At 43.6% G+C, this 22433-nt stretch overlaps 2 protein-coding genes across 5 annotated transcripts in view; one reads left to right on the top strand and one right to left on the bottom strand.

Moving 5' to 3' along the window:
• svep1 (sushi, von Willebrand factor type A, EGF and pentraxin domain containing 1) overlaps positions 1 to 17546 on the top strand; it is a 111672-nt gene extending 94126 nt beyond the window's left edge. For 2 of the 4 annotated variants that reach the window (XM_085398616.1, XM_085398593.1), the window contains 15 exons: positions 1063 to 1147; positions 1245 to 1436; positions 2079 to 2246; positions 2749 to 3421; positions 3512 to 6222; positions 7017 to 7251; positions 7460 to 7615; positions 8092 to 8155; positions 8519 to 8695; positions 8791 to 8967; positions 9873 to 10049; positions 11197 to 11367; positions 12614 to 12709; positions 13814 to 13909; positions 15110 to 15440. In XM_085398616.1, the coding sequence (XP_085254742.1) occupies positions 1063 to 1147; positions 1245 to 1436; positions 2079 to 2246; positions 2749 to 3421; positions 3512 to 6222; positions 7017 to 7251; positions 7460 to 7615; positions 8092 to 8155; positions 8519 to 8695; positions 8791 to 8967; positions 9873 to 10049; positions 11197 to 11367; positions 12614 to 12709; positions 13814 to 13909; positions 15110 to 15243 (5312 nt within the window). In that variant the 3' untranslated portion in view covers positions 15244 to 15440. Of the gene's footprint in view, positions 1 to 1062; positions 1148 to 1244; positions 1437 to 2078; positions 2247 to 2748; positions 3422 to 3511; positions 6223 to 7016; positions 7252 to 7459; positions 7616 to 8091; positions 8156 to 8518; positions 8696 to 8790; positions 8968 to 9872; positions 10050 to 11196; positions 11368 to 12613; positions 12710 to 13813; positions 13910 to 15109; positions 15441 to 17257 lie in introns of those variants that run through there. The other 2 variants (XM_085398601.1, XM_085398609.1) reach the window with 2 other exon arrangements.
• A 5-nt stretch (positions 17547 to 17551) lies between these two features.
• LOC146674838 (thioredoxin-like) lies at positions 17552 to 21875 on the bottom strand. Its single transcript, XM_085398670.1, has 5 exons — positions 21718 to 21875; positions 20302 to 20406; positions 20027 to 20092; positions 18183 to 18248; positions 17552 to 17882 (listed from the first exon to the last, which is right to left on the bottom strand). Exons 1-5 carry the CDS (start codon positions 21739 to 21741, stop codon positions 17820 to 17822), a joined length of 324 nt encoding a protein of 107 aa, XP_085254796.1. The 5' UTR covers positions 21742 to 21875; the 3' UTR covers positions 17552 to 17819.
• Positions 21876 to 22433: the final 558 nt, after the last annotated feature.

The raw sequence follows: 22433 nt of genomic DNA, 5'->3' as shown, positions 1-22433 counted from the left end.
AGCATTTACTCGCATTTTTTCAGTTATATATTACACAGTGAAAATACTGCATCCATTGAACAGCTTTAATGGCTTCAAAGAAGAGGCTTCTAATGAAAGCATGCTCCTCTCGGATAATAAAACACATTCAAGGTCCACTGCTGTTGGCTATTATCATGCAAATGACTATTACACTTCAGGAAAACATGCAGACATGTATGTTGTGTATGCATACACACATACACAAGCAAATATACAGCACAAAAAATGCTTTGTCTAATGGCCGGTGTTGTAAAGGAGCAGTTACATACGCAGCTGTCCTTTTTGTTCTCCGATGTGCAGCAGGCTCAGACGTCTGACTATGTAACCACGTGCATCTTGGCACTAAGCCACATTCTTCATCACAGAGGAAGAGGAACTGAATTATTCGGCGTCTGCAGATTCATGTTACTGTAGCTGCTGAGTGTCGGACTGAAAGTGAAACGATTAGATGTGCAAAAGCCACATTTGTGTGCAACAAGTGGGAGAAAAAAAAAAGTTGAATAAATATTTATTGAAAATTAAAAACACACTCATGGCTTAATATAATATTATTGTATTGTTTTGTTGTATTATTATTGTATTGTATTGTATTGTTTCAGAGTGCGGTTATTAAACTAGACATTATCTTGCCATCAGTGAGGTTCTTTACTTTACTTACCATCTCCAAGTTTTTCACATAACAGCAACTCTAGGACTGTAAAAGTGAATCTTCAGTTTCACGCAGAAATAAGAGAAATGTATCTGTCTGCCTTTCAGTTCCACATCCGTCCTGTTCGTCTCTTTTTTGAGCCGATCCCAATTTCATCAATAGCAGTTAAAAGTATGAGCATCATGGGGGCACGATAAGCCCCAGATGCCCAACTGACATTAATTTAAGTGGGTGGATTCACAGGCGTCTGTTAACTTGATTCTCAGCGCAGAAATATATTTGCTCCTCACATCAGTGGGCTACACTTGCATTTAGTTATTTAAGTTGTAATTGAGTGTGATGGGTTTAAAAAGTTAGCGGTTACTAATCATCTCGTTAATGTTACGCTGCAGCCCTCTCCTGCCCAGCACCAACTGTTCCAGAGAACTCCATCATGACGGGAAACAACTTCACCTATGGAAGCAAGGTGACTTTCAGGTATCATCTTCACCCTCTCCAATACCTCGGGTGTCATGTGACATGTGAAAGATTTTTGTTAACATGTGAGTCCGACTCTGTTTTGTCTCTACCTAAGCTGTAAGACGGGCTTCCAGCCTCAGGTCCCCTATGAGTTCCAATGTCTCTCTAGTCTGAGGTGGACCGGGACGCCACCTACCTGCCATCCAGTGACCTGCGGGGGTCCGCCGACTGTGGAAAATGCAGACTACACACTAAACACCAACACGTACCTGTCCACTGTCACATACACCTGCAATGAGGGATACAGGTATGGATAAATTACCATTAGTACTATTAGAATTTCACTGAATAAATGTAACTTTTATTATACTTTATATAGCTTTCATTTGTTGTACAACCCCAATTCCTAAACAGGGATGCTGTTTAAGATGTAAATAAAAACTAAAAAAGAATACTTTCAGCATTGATGCTTCCTTCCTAGATGTGCAACATAAGGTATTAATGGACTCCAGTAGCATCTGAGATGCAGGCTTTTAAACTGAGTGCTGGTAATAAGCTGGAATGTTCCTCCACTCTTTAGTCCGGATAACACAGCGTCCATGTTTTCCAAAATCATTTTAAATTTTCATTCTTCTGATGACCGAACAGTTTTCACTTTCAGTTTACGTGTGGCTGCTTCTTTGCTTTAACTTGCATTTGTTGATGGCACAGTAAGCTGCACAGTCAGTGATTTCTTTCTGAGAAACTCTGCCTCTCTAAGATGCTCGTAATTCCCAGTCATGTTACTGGCCTGTGGTTGATTAATCTAAATAATTGCAAAATGAGATTTATGAGATTATCTATTGTGCATTCTGCCTTTAGTTACATTTTTTCGGAATTGGGTGTGTATACCAGGTGACTGTAAATGATGTAGAGAGGAGTCTAAACTGAGTTGTATGTCGATACAAAGACCACAGGGCTCCATGGAAGTAATTTGTGAGGCGACAGGGGAGTGGAGCAGGCCTTTCCCCCGCTGTGTGAGAGTCCTGTGCAGCGAGCCCCCGCTACTGGAAAACGCTGTGACTGTGGGAGAGAACTTTGAGCTGGGAAACAAGGTGCACTATGTCTGCAAAGAAGGGTAAATGTGGTTGAAATCTACTCAGTCAATTTGTTTTTAAAATGTGTTAAATACTTCACACCTGTTTATTCCTCTGCATGATCTTTACTGTCTGTGGCATGGTGGCTTTTAAGCACAGCTAAAACAAAGAATTCATGCATTTAATGAAAATGTAACATCAGCTGTGCATAAGGATGAGAACTGAGCAGTCCATCGAGGCTGACAAGCGCCGCCACAGCATGCATAAACAGGATCCAGAGAAACTGAAATTTCCTTGAGAACAATAAGATGACGTCTCTTTTTTTATTTATTTCTATTCGATATATATTTCTGATGATATGATTCAAAATACTACAAAAAAGATTCCCTGATCCAGATTTGATCCATTGGAGCAATCCGGTTCAGGATAGACAAACCAAACCAAGCATTTTGCAGTTTCTTTGACATACCTTTGCATGCTTTTTCTAAATTATGATGATTTGGGGTTTTTTTGCTCATTGCTTTTGCTCTCCTTCCTGTGCAGATACACTCTGATTGGCCCAGAGACCAGAGAATGTCTATCAACTGGCCAATGGAGTGAAAGCACGGCTCAGTGCGTCCCCCGCTCCTGCGGCCCCCCGCCTGCCATCGACCACGCTGAACCCTATGAGACTCACAAGCTTTTCGGAGACACCGCTAACTACTACTGCACTGACGGATACACAGCCGGCAACAACTCCAAGATGGTTTGTAATGCTCAGGGCGTGTGGGTGCCACCCGATGGCATGGAGGCGCCTCGCTGCATTGCAAACTTCTGCCTCCGCCCACCTGAACTACCACATGCGATTTTAGATTCGGTCAACAAACCAAAATACGCCAGCAACACCGAAGTGAGTTATAAATGTGAAGAGGGCTTCATGCTCAACACTACAGCCACACTCAGATGCCTGATGGGAGGAGAGTGGGAGCCCTCGCCCTATGATATTGGCTGTGTGCCAGTGAGGTGCTCCAAGCCTGAGAGCATTGATCAGGGCTATGTGATTGGGACAAATTACAGTTTTGGAGCCGTGGTGGCATACAGCTGCTTCAAAGGCTTCTTGATTCGAGGGGAGAAGAGAAGGACCTGCAAGGGAAATGGAGAGTGGGGAGGAGCTCTGCCTACCTGTGTACCTGTGTCCTGCTCGCAACCCCCATCCCTCAAGAACGGATACCCCCAGGTTAGCCATGAAAACTGAATGCACTTAAAGAGTCCTCTTATAAACATAAAAACAAAGCACATGATATGTCCCATTTTTGTTCCACTGTAGGTCAAAGGTCGGCTCACTTACAACAGCAAGGTGACGTACGCCTGTAACGCAGGCTACAGACTGATTGGACGACCGGAGCGAGTTTGCCAAGCCAACCGTCAGTGGTCCAACCAAGACCCCCCAACCTGTGTCCTTCTAACCTGTGACCCTCCTCCTAACATCGTCCATGGGCACTACAAAGGCTCTGACTTCCAGGTGGGCCGTAAAGTGGTGTATGTCTGCGATGAGGGTTACGAGCTGGTCGGGGATGCTACCTGGACCTGTTTGAAGTTTGGAAGGTGGGATAAGACGAGGCCTCCGCGTTGCTCGCCCGTCCAGTGTCCAGAGCCACCACTGGAGGAGAACCACCTGGTTCTAAGAGGCCTGGACTCTGAATCAGGAACAGTGGAGTTATCCTGTGAGGATGGCTACATCCTCGAGGGGGCTCGGTTCCTCCGCTGCACTCCGTCACAGGAGTGGAATGACACCTTTCCGGTGTGTAAGCAGGTGTTTTGTGGTCCGCCGCCTGCGGTGCCGTTTGGTGGCCCTTCCAGGTCTTCTCACCTGTTCCCATTCAGCTCTGTGGTGACGTACGAGTGCATAGATGGCTTTACTTTAAGAAAAGAAGGCTCTGCGTCCTGTCTAGCCAACGGGCAGTGGAGCAGTCCTTACCCAGAATGCATCCCGGTTGAATGTCCTCAGCCTGTAGAGATTTCAGATGGTATTGTTGATGTCCAGGGACTGATGTACCTCAGCAAAGCACTGTATAGTTGTAAGACTGGATATAACTTAGTAGGTAACTCCACCATCCTCTGTGGAGAGAAGGGACTCTGGATTGGTGGGGTGCCTTCTTGCCGCCCAATTGAATGCTCAGTTCCTAAACAGATAACCAATGGAAAAGTTGTCTACACAAAACTTCAGTTTGATCACAGTGCGACCTACTCCTGCAACCGTGGTTACCGCCTCCAAGGCACAAAGACTGTTAGGTGCCTGGCCAGTGGGGAGTGGGACATCGAGACACCAGCTTGTGTGCAGATATCCTGCACACCACCTCAGCCAGTTGAAAACGGCTTTGTGGAAGGCCAGGACCACAGTTATGGTGTGACTATTTTCTACAGCTGTTTTCCTGGCTTCCAACTCGTGGGTCAGGACCATCTAACCTGTGAGGAGTTCGGCTGGTCGAGCTCTGTTCCTGTCTGCGTGCCCTCGGACTGCGGGCTGCCTCCTCACATTGACTTTGGGGAGTATGTTAGAGTGACAGAGCTGGGAGGGAGATTTACTTCTAAAGACACTGGAAGACTGGACTTGAACTTTCTTCATGGGACACTGATTGAGTACCGTTGCCACCATGGCTATGACCTCACAAGCCAGGTCAGGCTGGTGTGCCAGGAGGACGGGGGCTGGAGTGGGACAGCCCCATCGTGTGTGCCAGCGGAGTGCCAAATACCGCCTAGTCCAGATCACGGCTGGATGAATGTGACTCATGGCTCCCTCGGGACTACGCTCACATATACGTGTGATGAAGGATATGAGCTGAAGGGGGAGTCTGTGAGGCAGTGTGTGTCAGGTCGAGTGTGGACCACTGATGCCCCAGTTTGTCAACCTGTTTCCTGTGGTGATCCAGGGGCTGTGGATAATGGCACAACACAGGGAGGTGATTTTGTTCATCCTGAGGTATTACACTTTCAGTGTAATCCTGGGTTTGTCCTGAAGGGCAGCAGTACTATTGCCTGCCAGGCAGATGGAAAGTGGACCGGGCTGAAGCCACAGTGTGAGCCCGTGTCCTGTGGTCCTCCTAAAATCCCCGGTGATATTACATTTAAAGGCACAGAGTTCACCTATAATAACAAAATAGAACTGAGCTGTCAGCCTGGGTTCATCTTAAATGGAAGGTCTCCAAGCATCTGCCAGGCTGACGGTACCTGGAGCCACAAGGCTGCTGCCTGTGTACCAGCCCGCTGCGAGAAGCCCTCCCCAATACTGAATGGTCGCATGTTGGGGTCAGAGTTTGGCTACAGCAGCAAGATAAAGTATGAATGTGATGAAGGATACACGCTTAACGGAGATTCTACACGTGTCTGTCAGTCAGATGGACTTTGGGACAAACCGGCACCCCGTTGTGACATCATTAGTTGCGATCCTCCTGAGGACATCAGTCACGGCTACGTGAACGGCTCCAGCTTCAACTACGACGACATTGTGGAGTACGTGTGCTTCGATGGCTACGAGGTCGTTGGCGATCCCATCCTGCGGTGCTCCGCTCAGGGCCTCTGGGTGGGCCCTGTGCCTCAGTGCCAGCCCTGCATTTGCACCCTTCCTGTGGTTAAGTTCGGAGTGGTTCTCGGCCACGATCGAGCCTGCGGAGACCGAGTGCACTTCCAGTGTGACGACGGCTACAAGCTGCTGGGTCCCTCTCAAGCTGTGTGCGAAAAAGGAGGAGTGTGGAGCCCTGGGGTGCCTGTGTGTAGCCGGGGAAGGTGCACCGCCGCCCCGCCTACAGTTCCTAATGCTGTCTTGCAGGGTGGCAGTGCCAGCTTCCCAGATACGGCTATATACAGGTGTCGGCCTGGCTACCAGCTAAAGGGGTATGCTTACCTCAACTGTGGAAGAGACGGCAGATGGGGGGAACCCAGGATACGATGTGAGCCTGTGAGCTGTGGAAAACCGCCAGAGGTCGCCAACGCTCGGGTCGTGGGAGATATCTTCAGCTTCCCCAACCAGATCACATATAGGTGAATACTGTCATTATTGGAGTGGCTTGTCTTAAATGAGTTGGCTGGCTCACATAGTGTTTAATGTAAATACTGTGTATGGAACAGTGCTTATCCTGGATCAGGTGAAACTAAACTAACCATTTATCTCCTCGATCTGAAAAACACATTTTCATACACAAATAGTGAGTAACAGAGCATCCAGCACTGCACTCTGCATCTGATTCATCAAAGGACACATTTATAACTGAAGTGCACTTAAAAGATGCATTTCTAATCATTAAAATCATCATTAAATTCATGTTTTATTATCATGCACTAAGATGATGTTGTAGTTGCATTGAACCAGTATGTTTTTCTGATAAGTTGCTCTTAAAATTTAGTGACAAACATGCATGTTCACTCAGGAGAGCATCAAAACTTTTCTCAGTTTTCTTCATTGTTTTGTTTTGATGTGAGTCACGAAAAAGTTGCCATCACAGAAATATGTGGATTTTTAGCTGTAATGCTCTTACGTATCAATTCTCTCAACATTTTATGCCTCAGCCCTGAAAGGCTGATGGGGTACTACCATCACTGTGGTGTGAACACGTTAACTGGAGAACAAGTCGACGTAGGATTTTGAAATCACTATCTACTAGGAGGCTAAGGTTTAGCACTGGCTGCCACCAATATTTGTATTTTTACATTGAATCTTAGAGAAACTGGCTTCATGCTCACAGTAAACAGGATGTGTGTTACTTTCCATTTCTGTGAATGGATTAAAATCCAAGACAGAAAGAGTGTACTCTGTGTATCATCATGTGCGTCTGCAGGTGTGATGATGGATACGAATTAGCCACGCAGACAGCTTCCCTGTCCTGCCAGAGCGACGCCACCTGGTCAAAACACAACGTTCGCTGCCGCCCCACCCCCTGCCTGCTACCCACCAACTTCTCCATCCCCCATCTGGTAATCACCGGGAAGGAGCTCACGCCTGTCGGGGGCACCGTCACCCTCTCATGCCCTACTGGCTTCTACCTGCAGGGGTCAGCGCTAGCAGAGTGTCAGGTAAGAAAGATGTTGGTTAAAGATTTGCCTTTCAGCTTCTTAATGTGAATTTGACTTCCCTGTTAAGTTATAATTAACCACAGAAATCCATTATATGAATGCCAGGAACATAAAGTGAAATGACCAAAGGTTTACAGAAGTGAGAATGAATGCGTGTAACGTTGATAACGCAGCGGTTTCCTGTTCTGCTTTTAAACTGTGTGATAAGGTCGGTGGAAGCTGGTCTCCAAGTATCTCATCGGTTTCCTGTGAGATGGTGATGTGTGAGAAGCCTGCTCCTCTTCTTCACGGTATCGTAGAGGGGGACAGCTACAACTATGGAGACTTTGTCATGTACTCCTGTCTGCCTGGCTTTGACATGAAGGTAAAACTCATCCAGTCAAGTTTTGCTTTTTTTCGTCTGGCATCTCTTTATGTGGAAAAACAAATGTAGTTGGTCCTAAACTACATAACAAATGACCACTCAGCTCCTGTGTTCCTCTTGCTTTCCCACACTCTGCCTTTAAACAGCATGCACCCACTGCACTAATGGCTAACAATGAGATTACAGAAAGTCATGTGACTTCTCTTCAGCAATCAATAGGTGTGCACAGTAACTGAGCCAATAGAAAGAGCTGAGTCACTGTCTTCTTTATAAACTGATACTCTGCACTGCCCAGTTTGGACACTCGATACAATGACGGCCTTTTTTAATGCACACGAAGAGTAGAAGCCGCTGACTGGCTTGATAACGCTCACACAATAACATTACTTCATTCTACAGTGGAAAAAGTCAATATTATGGATGTACGCATTTCTGTGTGTACACCATCAAATATCCTTCTCCCCTTTTTGTCACAGGGAGACTCCATCCACATCTGCCAGGGAGACCGAACGTGGAGCGGCACGCAGCCAGTGTGTGTTGGTGGGTTTGTGCACAGAGGCAGACAAGGAGGCACCATGCTTGTGATAATATCGGATATTTAATTTTAATGTTCAATCAGTGATCTTTTTTCCCTCTACTAAACTTTGGAACATCCATAAAGTTTATTGACACAAAGATATCCCACACAAACAGATATCCAAGCGTAGCCCTCACTAGCTTCTGATGGACATGCAGTGATGTTGTTTTGACAGCAGGCCAGAAACCACTCAGTTCATATAAGAGTTTCAAGGTTTACACTTAGCAGGTTTTCAAGGGGTAAAGAGTTCATGTTTTGCAATGTGCTACAGCAGATACATATACTGTACTTTAACACTACCGCACCTTTGACCCTTTTCTTCACAGCGTCCTCATTGCAATCATGTGGGGCTCCTCCCACAGTACAAAATGCACAACCGGCGGGTGAGCCCAGCCCGGACAATGTCACCTATGTGTGTGATCCTGGGCTGCAGCTGGTCGGCCCAGAGACGCTCACCTGTCTGGACAATGGCACGTGGAGCCTGCCGGTGCCTACGTGTGAAGGTATGGAGGGCAGACAGTGAGCAAAAGAAGTGAAAGGACGTCTGTGCATCAAACACGTCTGACATCACATCCCTGTGGTCTTTCTGTCTTGTCAGTGGTCAGAGGCTGCATCAGCCCCAAACAGATGCTGCACGGTAAAGTGCAGGAACTCAGCCTGAACACTGGGCATGCTCTGAAGTTCCAGTGTGACAACGGCTACAACCTGGTGGGAGATCCTCTGGTGGTGTGCATAGGGGGCAACGCCTGGAGCTCCGCTTTCCCCGCCTGCCAACGTGAGGACACGTTTTTCGAAAGAACCTTTACTGGCTTGCTTTCTGACTTCCTGCCACGTGGCAGCCTGTGGTATCATTCGCTTTCTAACACAGAGGCCTTTCAGAATTCTTTGCAACATCACTGAGTTTCTTCATCTGTTTCACAATACAGCCTGTGACAAGAAGTCACCCATTCAGCTCCTCGTAATCTGGCTGCAGTTTGTTGGAATGTGCTGATTTTGAAGTCTTATGTCATGACTGACACTTCCACATACATGTCTCTCAGACTTATTCATTATCTCTGTTGGCACAAAAAAAGAAAACAAACAAAACATGGTGTATGAAAATAGTAATAGTGAAAAATAGAAGAAATTAGATGACAGTGACTTGAGCTTTTGATTTCGTTTACAAATGTGGAAAAGAGAAGTGCAGCAGCCACTGACCACTCATAGATGGCTGGTGTACGTACAGATTATTGTGCAATACACATGACATAATGCCAGTGCTGCATTTTGTCAGTTTGTTAAGCTGCAACAGATGATGTGACAGGATTGCTCCATGGTCTCAAAATAACCAGACTTTTGTGCAGTGACGTTATATAGATATGTAGATGTGGTGGATTTTATTGATGTATTGGGGGGGGTGTAAAGAAGTGTAGCATTCACAACACAGTTTTGTAGCATTTGTGGGCCCTAGTGTTACATTGCTATGCTAGTATTGTGTAGTAGAACGATTTAAATGCCTCAGTTTAATCTGCATCTATCATTCTGTCACAGTGTCGCAGTCTTTACTAGTACATGTTATTTCTGTGCTACACCGTGACTGTAAACGACTAAGGACTTATACTGTTGTATTGCTGATACACGAACTACATCAGCTGGCATCACAAATTTTAAAAGCATATCCATCATTTCTGTCTCTCGCAGCCAAGTCTTGCCCGGCTCCTCCGGGCTGGAACAGCAGCGGGGACAGAGTCCAGCAGGAGTTTCGTGTTGGACAGTCGGTCCGCGTTACCTGCCCCAAAGGTCAGCAGGTGAAAGGCAGCGGCACCATCACCTGCAGGTCAGACCAGACCTGGAGCCCCATCAGCTCTGTGTGTGAACGTAGGTATTGTTATTTTTAAAGAGAAGATGAATCTCTTCTGTTTACTCAAGTCTCCTCAGTTGTTGTAGCAGCTTTTTAATCTGTAAGGAATCACGTGCTTGTGAGGTGGCATTGAATAAATGTGACAAAGCAGAAAAACGTGATTTCATTTGAACGACTCTTTTCAAAGTGAATAAATATGCGAAGTATGTCACGTTTGTTAGCAGGAAACTAAATGATTAAGTTCGTAAATTATTTCATTAAAGAGGAAGTTTACTGCTTGTAATTTTCATGTTACTGTCACTGTGTGTTACCTCTGAACTACACAGGTTTAGTTCCTTTGTACCATTAATGTAAACCTTTCTGTTATATCATAGTAAAGCTACTAAGTTTAGTTTTTTCCAGTGAGATCATGTGATTTACTCACATTTCTACAAGTACTGCAGCGATTAAATGATGTCACTATACTCGCTTGTCGAAACACTGTGATTTTAACACTGCACATCTTCGCATGCTCCCCTTGTCTTGTTGTGCTTCTCTACACTTGCATGTCTCAGGTGAAGCGCTGTCTCTCTGTTGTCTCACTGAGCTTTTATCAAAACAAATGAGGCTGCTTCAAACACTGCGTCGGCTCCTGTGTGCTGAACTAATTACGGGCACCTCTGCGGCTTCTATGGCAACCTTTGTCAGATTGTCCTTTGATCATTCTCATGTGCAGTTGTCCTGAATATGCAGCACAGCAGTGCTCATGTTGCTGTGGCTCGTTGTATGTGTTTGCATGCTGTTTTGGGGGGTTTGTCTCCTACGTGCATGTTTATCCGAGTCCATTTTTGTCCTCAGGGGGATTATCAGTAAGGGGCTTTTACCAAATCAAACCAACACTGAACTGTTTGACACATTTGGATGTGTTGCATGAAAATCACTGTCTCCGGGGCTACTGGGGGGGTGCAGGAAACACACTGGGTTTAATTTAATAAGCACAGATTTCTCTCTGCGGTGCACACTTTGTACTCACATATGGGGATGGACAGAAATGTTACAGCGCAATAAATTTTACAGTCTGGGTTCACTTTACAGTCAGATTGGTGCAAACGTGTCGTTAAAGAGGCAAAGCAGCAGTGTTTGTAGACGGGGGTAGCAGTGAATAACTCGTGGGTCGTTCCATAGGGGTGTCCTGTGGCCCCCCACTCCATGTGGCCAACGGGGTGGTGCGGGGGGCGGTGTTCCAGTTCGGGGACGTGGCGGTGTACTCGTGTTATGGCGGTTACACCATGGAAGGCATTGGAAGGAGCAGGTGTCTGGAGAACGGCACCTGGACGCCGCCTCCCACATGCAGAGGTAGAGCGAACGTGAAACGGAGACTCCCTGCTTCAGCTGACTTATCCTGTAACTCTTACTGCCATGCAGCTTCTCAGCTTTTGAATTCTTCCCTTACCTACTGCTGCTTACGAAACAGAGATTTTAATCTGTGAAGGTCATTAACACGTATGTGCTTGCACTCTGGTTGCATGGGTACAGTCTATGGAAGCGGCAGAAGCAGGTTTGTGGGGGTGTTTTTTGTCTTCACCAAAGGCTCTGCTCTGACAGCTCGCCCTGAAGTTTATGTGCAAATACTTTCAGAAGCCTGGATCCAGGAAGAAAAACCTCACCCTTAAACAAGAAAAACACCTTTGTATGACGGGGTTTCCTTTAAATAATTAAATTATTTCAAGGGAAATCGGGCACGTAGAACATCTGTAGATTAAGCTTTGGCGTAACATCTTCAGGAGTTTAAGAAACAGTTCAGTTTACAGTTTTATTCTGAGTAAACATGAATCACACACGCACAGTTGTGGTATGATGGGAGTGTCAGCTGAACAGGATCCAGGAATTTAGACATTGGGAAATTCCTTTTCTCAGTCGGCACAAGCAGAACAAAGATATGACCTGCAGGCAGTTTTATGACTGCGCTGCATTTGAATGAGAAACAAATACTTCACCACACTATCACATTCACACGATAGTTACCAATCTGTCATCACTGTCTGCAACTGAATTACGATGTTACGCTCTTTAATAAACGTCACTCTGAAAAAAATTTGTTTAGTGCTGTACATAAAATAAAGAAAAGGGTTATTAAAATCAATAAAAAAAAGGTCACATTTGAAAGAAAAAACATGAAAACAATCATATCAGCCTGAAATCAGGTTCCTGTTGATCAAGTACAGATACTAAAGCAGACAGTCAAACTGATTGAGCTCCACCCTGAATCCCTGTGTGAAACTCAAATGACCGTTCAGATGTTTTGCATATAAAATATGAAAACAAAGGCTGGATCCAGGCTTAGCTTCCCTGAACAGCTGCTGAGTTTGTGCTCTTTCCTGCCTCCCTGCACACACTGTTGCTGTCCTGATGTGTTTGCACTTCATTTGTTTGTGTGCGTGAGGTTAAATGGCCATTTTTGTTGAGTGTCTTCTTCACTGTATAGCTGCACGTCTGGCTTTGTGAGATATGCTCACAGAATAGTAACTCTGTGTTACAGGAACCATTTCTCTGACCTTAATTTGATATCTTTGTCCGTGTGTCTGTGTGTCCTCTCCCTAAGCGGTGTGCTGGCTACAGTGTCAGAACGGAGGTGTGTGTCAGCGGCCCAACACTTGCTCCTGCCCCGAGGGTTGGATGGGTCGCCTCTGTGAGGAGCGTAAGTATTTAATAATCGTAAACATGTTTAATTCTCCCTTTTCACGCCCTGATCGTGATCCTCAGTGTTTTATGGTCAAACAAAGGCTAACTTTTTGCAGACACTGGAGCACAGAGAAGTGTCTGTTTGTAGCTGAAAAATGAATTCTCTCTGGTTTAACAAGACAGTCCAGATGTTTCTCTCATTTTATGTGATACCAGTACTTAATCAGAAGACATAAGACAGAAATTGTGGTGCAAGAAAAAACATATGTATGACAGTCTTACACAAGAAATTCTTGCATGCAGCTCACAGCTGTCGGCCAACTTCCTGTAAAAATCACCCAAACCTAACCCTGCTACATAACATAATCTGGCTGTGGACTGATTTTCAAAATGTCCCACGGTGGAAAAGATTGAAAAACAGAGAGAATGGTATTTGTCGCATGTTCACCTAAACTACAAGTTATATATATATATATTTATAAGAGCAATGAGTCACCAAAAACCAAAACAATCGTTGTGAAACAGTCACACTGGAATTAATCAGAAGGCTTTTAAACATACTGATTAATAAAGATGAAATGGCTTTAATGGCTAAGCTGTTATTTGATGGATTGCCATGAAGGTTTTTTCTGACATTAATTTTCTCCTGATGATCAGTTTCAAGTCATTTGGAAATCCTATCTGCATACCATCAGTGTTTAGCCCAACCCAGCTGTTGGGCAAGAGGAGCTTTGGAGCACCCTTAACCTTTCATCTAGCAACATCATCAAGACATTTTGATTTTATTATTTAAGAACAGATACCTGGAAAACTACCTGACCGACCATCAGCCTCAGCTCCACTGTGTTAGTGCTAGTTAGCAAATGCTACCATGCTAACATGCTAAACTCTTACAGGGCTAGATAAAGTATGCAAGCCAGAACATTAAGTTCATTTCTTGTAGTATAAGTGATGCTGCAGTTTTTGACCTCTTCATCTAGTTTTTTGTCCACTTTATATATATGATGTCAACACGCTGAAGCTCCACGCTGACCGCATGTTTGAGATGGTTTCAAAGAGATAGGTTCATGGTGATCTTAAATACCTGCCTCCTAACGCTCTCCTCTCCTTTTCATAATAGCTATCTGCATCCTGCCGTGCCTGAATGGAGGGCGCTGCGTGGCCCCTTACCAGTGCGAGTGTCCCACCGGGTGGTCGGGCACGCGCTGCCACACCGGTGAGTTCATGTGTCAGTGTAGCGTTCAGTGCTTACGATGTACGCAAGTAAATCTCAGCAGGGTTCCCATTACAGCAGGATCATCATCATCCTAGCAACACTTAGCCCAGAGGATTTCTGCCTCCTGTAGTTGTCTATTTATTGTTAATAAGTAACCTGCTTATATATAAGCTATTATTAATTTGGTGATCTGTCTGCTGTAAGTATTTGTGGTGGAAAATTTTATACCTGGTAACAAACTAGCATAATTATGGGCTGTGTGTTTGTTTTGTTACTGCTTTGCACACTTATAGGCCATTCTCCTATAATCTCACTGGAAAACCTCCAGGGTGACATTTATTGTCACGTGCTAGCTCAGTTTAGTGTCATATATACGGTCGTCCTTAACGTGCATATCTGCAGTCGTAGCAACTCAGAATGAAGGGAACACCATCAGACACCAAAATTTAGCAAGAGCCGTACAAGGAAACTAAAGAAGCATTGCCATGATTACGAAGGCTTTATAACAAACGTCCTACAGTTGGATATACGTCAGTTTATGACCTCCACCAAGGAAGTTGTGGTTTTCGTAGTGCTTGCGTGAGTGAGTCTGTGTGTAAACGCGGTAGCTCAAAAAGTTTGAGTGAATTCTGATAAAACGTAGTGGTGTAGAGTGGGGTCATGTTAGTAATCCATTAAAATCGGGCTGACATCCATCGAGCTCTTCAACATCAACTTATTGATTTATTGGCCAAAAAATCACAAAAAGCCTCAAAACTTAGGAACTTGTTGTATTGCCAACATATATAAAGTGGCTTGTAAAGATTTAAACATATTATACCCCATTTGACCTCTGACCTTTCCTTCAACGTCAACTGATTGATCTGAAGGTCAAAGTGACAATAATGCTATATAATAAATATCACATTACTTTATTGTGACTGTGTTACGTACATCATACATACATGTACAATGTTCCTGAGTAACACAAGCTTGAACACTGAAACGAGTCCTGCACATGCACTGTTAGACAAACATCTTTATCTTTCAATTTTATTTCTTTATTGCTCAGAGTGAGCTGTCACAGCAGTGTTAATGTTTATAGTGCGAGCTGACTTCATGGTTATAAAAGATACATTTCCTCCAACAATTATCTGTTGGGTTTCCTCATCAGACACCGTACTGACGATTTCTGTCTCTTGTCTTTCTGCGTGACCACAGCTGTGTGTACGTCAGCTTGCCAGAACGGAGGCAGATGCATCAGGCCGAACAGGTGTAGCTGCCCTTCAGGTTGGATCGGACACAACTGCTCCAGGTGGTTAGACACACACACCCACACACTCGTGACATATTAGACATTATCAAACTTCCAGACAGGATAAAAGACCAAAAAAAGAGAAAATATCCGGTGAGCAGCAGTTCTCTGAGTGAAAATGCCTTGTTGATGTCTGGGTACAAAGTCCAGACTGCTTTGAGGTGATAGGAAGCAACAGTCGTTCAAATAACCACTCATTACAACCAAAGTACACAGAGGAGCATCTCTGATAGCACAGCACGTCGAAGGTTGAAGCAGACGGGCTACAGCAGCACTTCAGGCTATTTTCGTGGCACACTTTGAGCCGCTGAGTACCAGCTGCTTTAAACACAGCCTGGCTGAGTATTGTTGCTGACCATGTCCACCTGTGTATGACCACAGTGTACCCATCCTCTGATGGATGTTTGCAGCAGGATAACGCACCACATCACAAAGCTCAGATCATCTCAAACTGCTTTCTTGAAAACAACGAGTTCACTGTAGTCAAATCACCTTTACCGTCTCCAGTCCAGTGAATGGATGAGCAGCTGACAAATCTTCAGCAACTGTGTGATGCTCTCATGTCAATATGGACCAAAATTTCTGAGGAATATTTCCAGCACCATGCTCATTTTGCACTCTAATAAGTGTGTTTCCTGTGCTAAAGGTTTACAGTCGTGCTAGAAGCTCTGCACAGATGATAGGAATGGCTTTGTCGCCATCAAGCAGTAGAACTGACCTGATTTCAGCCTGACGGTGGTGCTAGAGCAAAAGTCTGAGGACCACTAAGATATTGTTATTCATCCTCTGAGGGGCGAGAATAAAACATCCTTTTTTACAGCAGGCCGGTTGGACCCAGGAACTTCAGACAACCTCAGTTATTTAGTTCATAACTTTGCATGTCTGATCATAAGACAAGTGAAAAAGCTACTTGCATGTAAAATGACATCTTTGGCAACTTAAACCCACTTGGTTACATTTCAACATGTACTTGGTATTTGAAATCTTTCAAGTTGGAGGATGTGTGTTCAAACCTTTCAAACTGTGGTTGATCAGAAAGTGAAACCAACAGGTGACCAAATAGGAGAAGTCTTGAGGCTTCTCACAAATCATCCACTAACAGGAGCCAGTCAGCTCTTAACAGCTGAGTGACTGCTACTGCTGGCAGAATATTACAAGCCGATCTCCTTTTTAGAAACAAAAAAGTGTCCTTAAACTTGCAAAAGTTACATTTGATTTGTGCGCAACGGGATAGCTTAGTTTTTCCTATGATTATAATTCATTTGACCAGCATTTCTATGATTCACTGACTTCTGAATTAGATTCCCCAGAATATCAGCCATGGATAGTCTGCTGTAACCTCCTGGAAGTCCACCAGAGCTCCAGTGACTCATTTACAGTCAGAGTTAAGCAGTCGTTTAGTCACATGCTAAACAGAAAGCACAAAGAAAGAGCTAGAAGTGTGGAAATGTGGATGTTGTTCTAATCCATGAGGGTAAACCTGCAATGCTTCATAGTATGGATTTCTGGCCGTAAGTTTCAGTTTTTCCTGCTGATAGATCATCGATGGCCACTGATACTGTACAAAAGCAGTGAGGTAACAGATAAATGACAGAAAAGTTCCTGTTTTCCCACAAACTTTGTGTCCAATCAACGAGCTCCATACTTTTTACATTAATTTCTTCCGATTTAAGCCCAGCCATGCTGCCATGCTCTCAGTTAATACAGCAGCATTATTGTATCCTGTGGAAACTGCACTTTAATATATGTTGGGATATCTCAGGGATAAAATGTGTAGTTAAACTTATTTTCACTGATGGGAAAATTTCACTGGTAAGGCCCACTTAAGATCAAAGTGGGCTGTATGTGGCCAGTTGTATCTGTTGGTTGGTGCCAATAAACTGTTATATGAATGGATGGGTGTAGTGCAACACAAAGATTTACTGCGAGCCCAAAGCATAATGCTCCCATTAAAAATTCATATAATTAATTTATCCCCACTGAGTGCATCCAGACCTTTGTTCACAGAGTTACGATGCGTTTCCACAGCTAATGACAGTTTCTTCCTTTTGCAGGAAGAGGAAGCCAGGACCTTATCATTTCTAAAGTTTCGGCTCTGTGTGAATCACGTTATGAAGGGAATCCTTGTATAGTCAACCAACACTCGTAAACGATTCACTCATCTCTCCGCAAAGCAAGAACGATTTTGTAAGATAAAGCTGTATTTTTTCATATAGAGACTCAACAGTATTAAACATATGCTGCTATATACTTGTACGATGTGTACAAACTATTGCTGTGATGGTCCATTGTATATGTGTAAACTATTCTCACATTTTTATTAAAGCATAAAATACCATCAAAGCCTGTTGAGTTAATTGCAGTTCATTTATTAAAACCACCTTGTCGAGCACATTGACATACAAAGGAGTTTAAGTAGAATTAAATTAAGTGATCGGCTTCATATTTCATCCTGTTGTTAACACAGACACACTAAACTATTATGGGATATGTGGATATTTTATTGCCTGTTTGGGATAGACTTCATAGATATGAGGAATGTACAGAGGGTAACAGCTTCTACTGTGAGGCATTTTTCCTCCTCCTTTTACAACATGGGTGTGTCAACTGGACTTCTTATCTCAGCTCTACTACTTTTTCCTTTAGCGTGTTTACGTTGGCACCAGAGAACTCGTGTACCTGAAAGAAGAGGGTTAAAAAAAAACCCCCAAAAAAAAAAACCATTAAACATTCACATTTTTCCATTTACTGAGCAATCTTAGAATTCATTGGCAAAAAGAGGAAGACCATCAAGTAATATTAAACAATCTCCAGCCAGCTGATTTAGCAACTAGCTTTTAGCAGATTTAAATGTAAGCGTTTGTACTAACAGTTCCAAAAACAAAGAGGAGAGAGTGATTTCAGCACAAATTAAAGCGGTTTTTCTGAGCTGGTCTGTGAATTAGCCAAAAAGAAACACTTAAAAACACTCCGACTTACCTTCTGGTTATTCTTGTAAAAGTGGAAGGTGGGCATGCAGCTGATTCCACAAGATGAGCTCACATCCTGAAAGACAAAGCAAAAACATCAGATGAACCGACTGTCATAAATATTAATGTCTCCCCACATGTGGGCAGTTCAGGCCAAAACATGAAACCAAATTCATTACAGAGTGCCCGAGACTCAGCCTGCCTGCATCGGACCTCTGCTTTGCCCGTTTCACCTCTGGAAAAAAAATTACTCTTAATTTGACTTTTACAGACTTAAACTACAACAAACGGCAAGGTTTGTTTATGACTGCGGTCTGTACAAAAACAAGCAGCCATTGATGGACGGTCACCCGAGTACGCTTGGATTTGTTCCAGCAGGCAGTGACTCGTTTTACGGACCTAGAAACCTATGCTGGTTAATGATCTGGCAACATGAAAACAAAGTCACACGCAGGTGACAACATTTCTCAAGAGCCAAAGTATTTACAGCTTCACTGAAATTTAAATTGAATCCATTTCAATTACTTCCGTTTTAAAAAGGTCATCAGTACTTCTAAGCCCCGTTTCCATTCGACTCTGATCAATTGGCGTTCGTGGCACTACCTAAAGTGCGTTGTCATCATCATAGCAACGCATCAGAGCATCCCACGACATAATTAATATGCTACAAAAAAGGCAGCCATCGAAGCAAGAATATACCTGCTGCTCGGTCTGTTGCTTTTCGTCAGACTCGGGGATCACAGCGTTATTTTTGTAGCCATTTCCCTTGTTGCCGGGTTTCAAAAATAGTGGTTTTAATTTTCGTGAATGAGACGCTCTCATGACTCACCAGCCAATACTACTGACCAGCCAATCGGTGACATGCAGTGTGACGACGTCATGCTAGGATCGCTTGGAACCCTGAGCGAGAAGGTACTAAAAAAGCGACCTTGTGAAAACCGTGGTGAACCGTGCAGAGTAGGTACTAATGGAAAAGGGGCTCCAGTGTATCTGCTGACTTTCCAAACATTTTAGAGGTCAGATTAATTAACAATGAGAAGTTTATTGAAGATTGACAGTTATTTCCATCTCCATATTTTTATTGTTGGAGAACCAGACTAGCTTAGCATGATTTTTTTTCTTTAAGCTTTGTTGTAGCGCCTCAGATCGCCCAACTGTCTCAAACTAATTTAGCTCTGTTCAAGTCAGCTTTCTTCTGATTTGCAAACAGAAGGTTTCATTGGAAAGTAAATGGTGCTTGCTTTGGATACCCGCTTTAACATTACAGAGCCAGGAGTAGAAAAATAAAACTGGGACCTCATTTAAAACTAGCCAAAAAAAATAAAATAATGTTTTCCAGCTTAACAAGTCCGACGTGGCATCAAAGGCTCATGTTTACAGCTTCACAGATCAGACACTACATGGAGTCTGGCCAGAGGCTGGAACACCCTGCATGTGTAAACGCAGGCCTCGAGTCAGCATGCGTGTCAGAGGGTTACCGCATGTGGCTGCAATACACCACCCTACCAGAAGCTGCAATCCCTCCATAACAGCGCAGTTACTGTTTATAACAATTATCAAGCAAAGGTTGCTGTGGTTACAAAAACCTGTGCACCGTGGTTTGTTGTTACATGAGCCAGCTGTGGTTCCTGGTGAAGGGATTGTGTATATGGCTCACAATGACTCACACCAGGTCAAAACTACAAACCTGTACAAACAAGGTGCTTCATAACTCTCCCACTAAGATTATGTCACCACAGATTCCTGGCATAGGCTCAAATATGTCTTGGGTTTGATGTGAAAGTGGAAAAGTTCATTAAATTATTATTTAAAAAAAAAAAAACCAAAAAAACAAAGAGTCCAACTCAGGCTTACCTCTGCCTCATCGACGTCCACCTTCAGGAAAATCACGTTCTTGTTATCGTCATCAGCCGCCATTTGCTGCAATACAGGAAATCAGTGAGTTGACCAAAATGCATGTACAGAATGTAACTGGTGCAGGTTAAATAGAGAAATTTCTAACAATCCAAGTCTTCTGTTTCCACTTAATTGCCATGGAGTCTTCCAAGTGAAATACATTTTCCTGCTTCGCACAAATACAAGTGTTTAAGAAGCAACCAAGGGTTTGCATTTGTGTTCACACCACTTACAGCAAACAGTGGGGCAATCTGTTTGCAGGGGCCGCACCATGTGGCTGTGAAGTCCACCACCACCAGCTTGTCTCCAGCTTCCTTCAGGATGCTCTGGAACTCTTCCTAGAGAAGAAAGAAGAAACAAAAACCAGACATGCTTTTAAACATGTCACAAGTATAATTTACCAGACTACGACAGCTAAAAAGCTACATTTCAGATGTTAAAAAATAAATAAAAATGCAGTTTTGTGTAAGCGTTGCTGTCCGCTTCCCTCGTGAACACTGCCTGATGCCGTTTTAACACACGGGATCCAGATTTCAGCACAACACTTTCAGTTTGGTAAATTTAGACTTCAGTATGCTGAAACATGACCACATTACTTGAGGGTAAGCAAATGATACACATCAGGTTTTTTTTGGCCTTTTGTTTAGTGCCTTTGCGTGCAAGACTGATCATTACAGAAATGAATTTCCTGTTATTCCATACACTTGAATATATTTTATGCCGCGGCAAATGAAACCCTGACGACTGTATAAAATACAAAGGTAGAGTGTTAAATAAAAAGTGGGGATTCTCGTCTCTCATGCTTCACTTTCCAACTCTTTATCAACCAGTATAGCAGTGCTGTTTTCCGAGGCTTCCTCACATTTCTCTGTAAGCTTCAGAGTTTATTTATGGCGTTTTCACCATAAAAAAAAACAAACAAAACAAAAAAAATAAAAACCCATGATGCATTCGTGATTTGAAGCCATAAAAACACTTGTCCTGATACTTTACAACTCGCTCTCCGTTCACTTCCGAAGCAATCATGGCACCAACAGCGGCTATAAACACTAAAGTGCAATGTCCTGGCTGAGAGAAAAGCAAACAGCCGTCCACACCTACCCATCCTGCAGCACCCAGGGAACACGCGTGGCCTGCTGTCCAGCACTTTGATAGCTCCGAGCTGTTACGTGTGCTAGCAGCCCTTAGCATCTTATCCCCGGACTATCTACCCATCAATGCGGCGTAGTTCACGCTAGAGCAGCGTGGTTTAAGTCAGAATCGACTCAGGTGGCCGACAGTTTAGTTTACTTTCCCCTAGTTTTGCTAGCGCTGAGTGCGCGTCTCGCTACAAGATGGAAGGGTGCGGCAGACTCATAGTGAAGGTTAGCTGCATCCATTTACAGTTATTCTAGCGATCAGAGAAGCAACTATACACGCTTACTCTAGATGTGTCACACACACAGAGTGGTTTAATCCAAAACGATGCTTAACTTTGTAAGATAACGCCACAAAATTCCACAAGATGGGCTCAGCTAACATGGAGAATGAATCACGAGAGGGAAACATGCGCGCGGCTCCGGCAAAAACAGCACGGAGCGTGAAAAGACAGTAAAAACAGCATTTCAAAAAGGGAAAGAAAGTGCAGAAAGCAGCGTAAACAAACTTACCAGGTTTTTCACTTCGCGAACCATACTAACGTCCGATGAACAAGCCTCAGAGAACACAACTAGCTACCAAGTTTCCGAATGCCCTATTTTAAGCAGACACGCCGCGCTTTTAATGACAGGCGCGTACAGTTAGCGGTCAAAAGGCCGGTCAAACGGAAGTCACTGTACAGTGATTTACAAAATAAGAGCCAATCAAGGTTTCGGTCAAGGTTTGAGCGACTAAAGCGTTGGCTTTGCCGTGTCTGTAAAACGCCTTAAAATATCATTTAATTCGTCACAGAATTTATCTTAATATATAGTTTGTTTTTGTGTCGTATCGAGTATTCAAACCGCTTTCCCCCCAATGAATACGTTTATTTTGAAAGGAACGGTTTTACCTAAAAGGGTGTGAGAGAGCCGCCATTCGACATTTATCTTCTTTACATGTGTCACAAATGTTGTTTCTTCATTTTTTCTAAAAGATGAATCAGACCGTATACACAACAAAAACGTCGTGTTTACAGTTTTGTATGTTTGTATTTAGACAATTATTGATAGGCTACTTCTAAAAAAAAGTTTTAAATTTAATATAGGATTTTTTTTATTATATGTGATTTATACAAGCATTATTAGATTTATTTATAGAGCTTGGTAACTGTTATATGTTTAAATATTTGTAGTACTTGAATTTTGCGGTTTCACTGTAATAACGAAGGTTGACCAAAGAAAGTCAGGAT

Source organism: Rhamphochromis longiceps, linkage group LG3 (assembly GCF_057381845.1).
Source record: "Rhamphochromis longiceps isolate RC_006_pf linkage group LG3, R_longiceps_female_GT1.1, whole genome shotgun sequence".
NCBI classification, from domain to species: domain Eukaryota; kingdom Metazoa; phylum Chordata; class Actinopteri; order Cichliformes; family Cichlidae; genus Rhamphochromis; species Rhamphochromis longiceps.
This window is presented reverse-complemented; position numbering and strand designations above follow the sequence as displayed.

Bases quoted from the DNA above. Each gene is read 5' to 3' on its own strand.
- LOC146674838 (XM_085398670.1), bottom strand. From the start codon at position 21,741: ATGGTTCGCGAAGTGAAAAACCTG. The intron at 20,093-20,301 runs GTAAGTGGTGTG...CCTGTATTGCAG, and splicing joins AGATTGCCCCACTGTTTGCT to CAAATGGCGGCTGATGACGA. The intron at 18,249-20,026 runs GTAAGCCTGAGT...TTTGTCTTTCAG, and splicing joins TGGACGTCGATGAGGCAGAG to GATGTGAGCTCATCTTGTGG.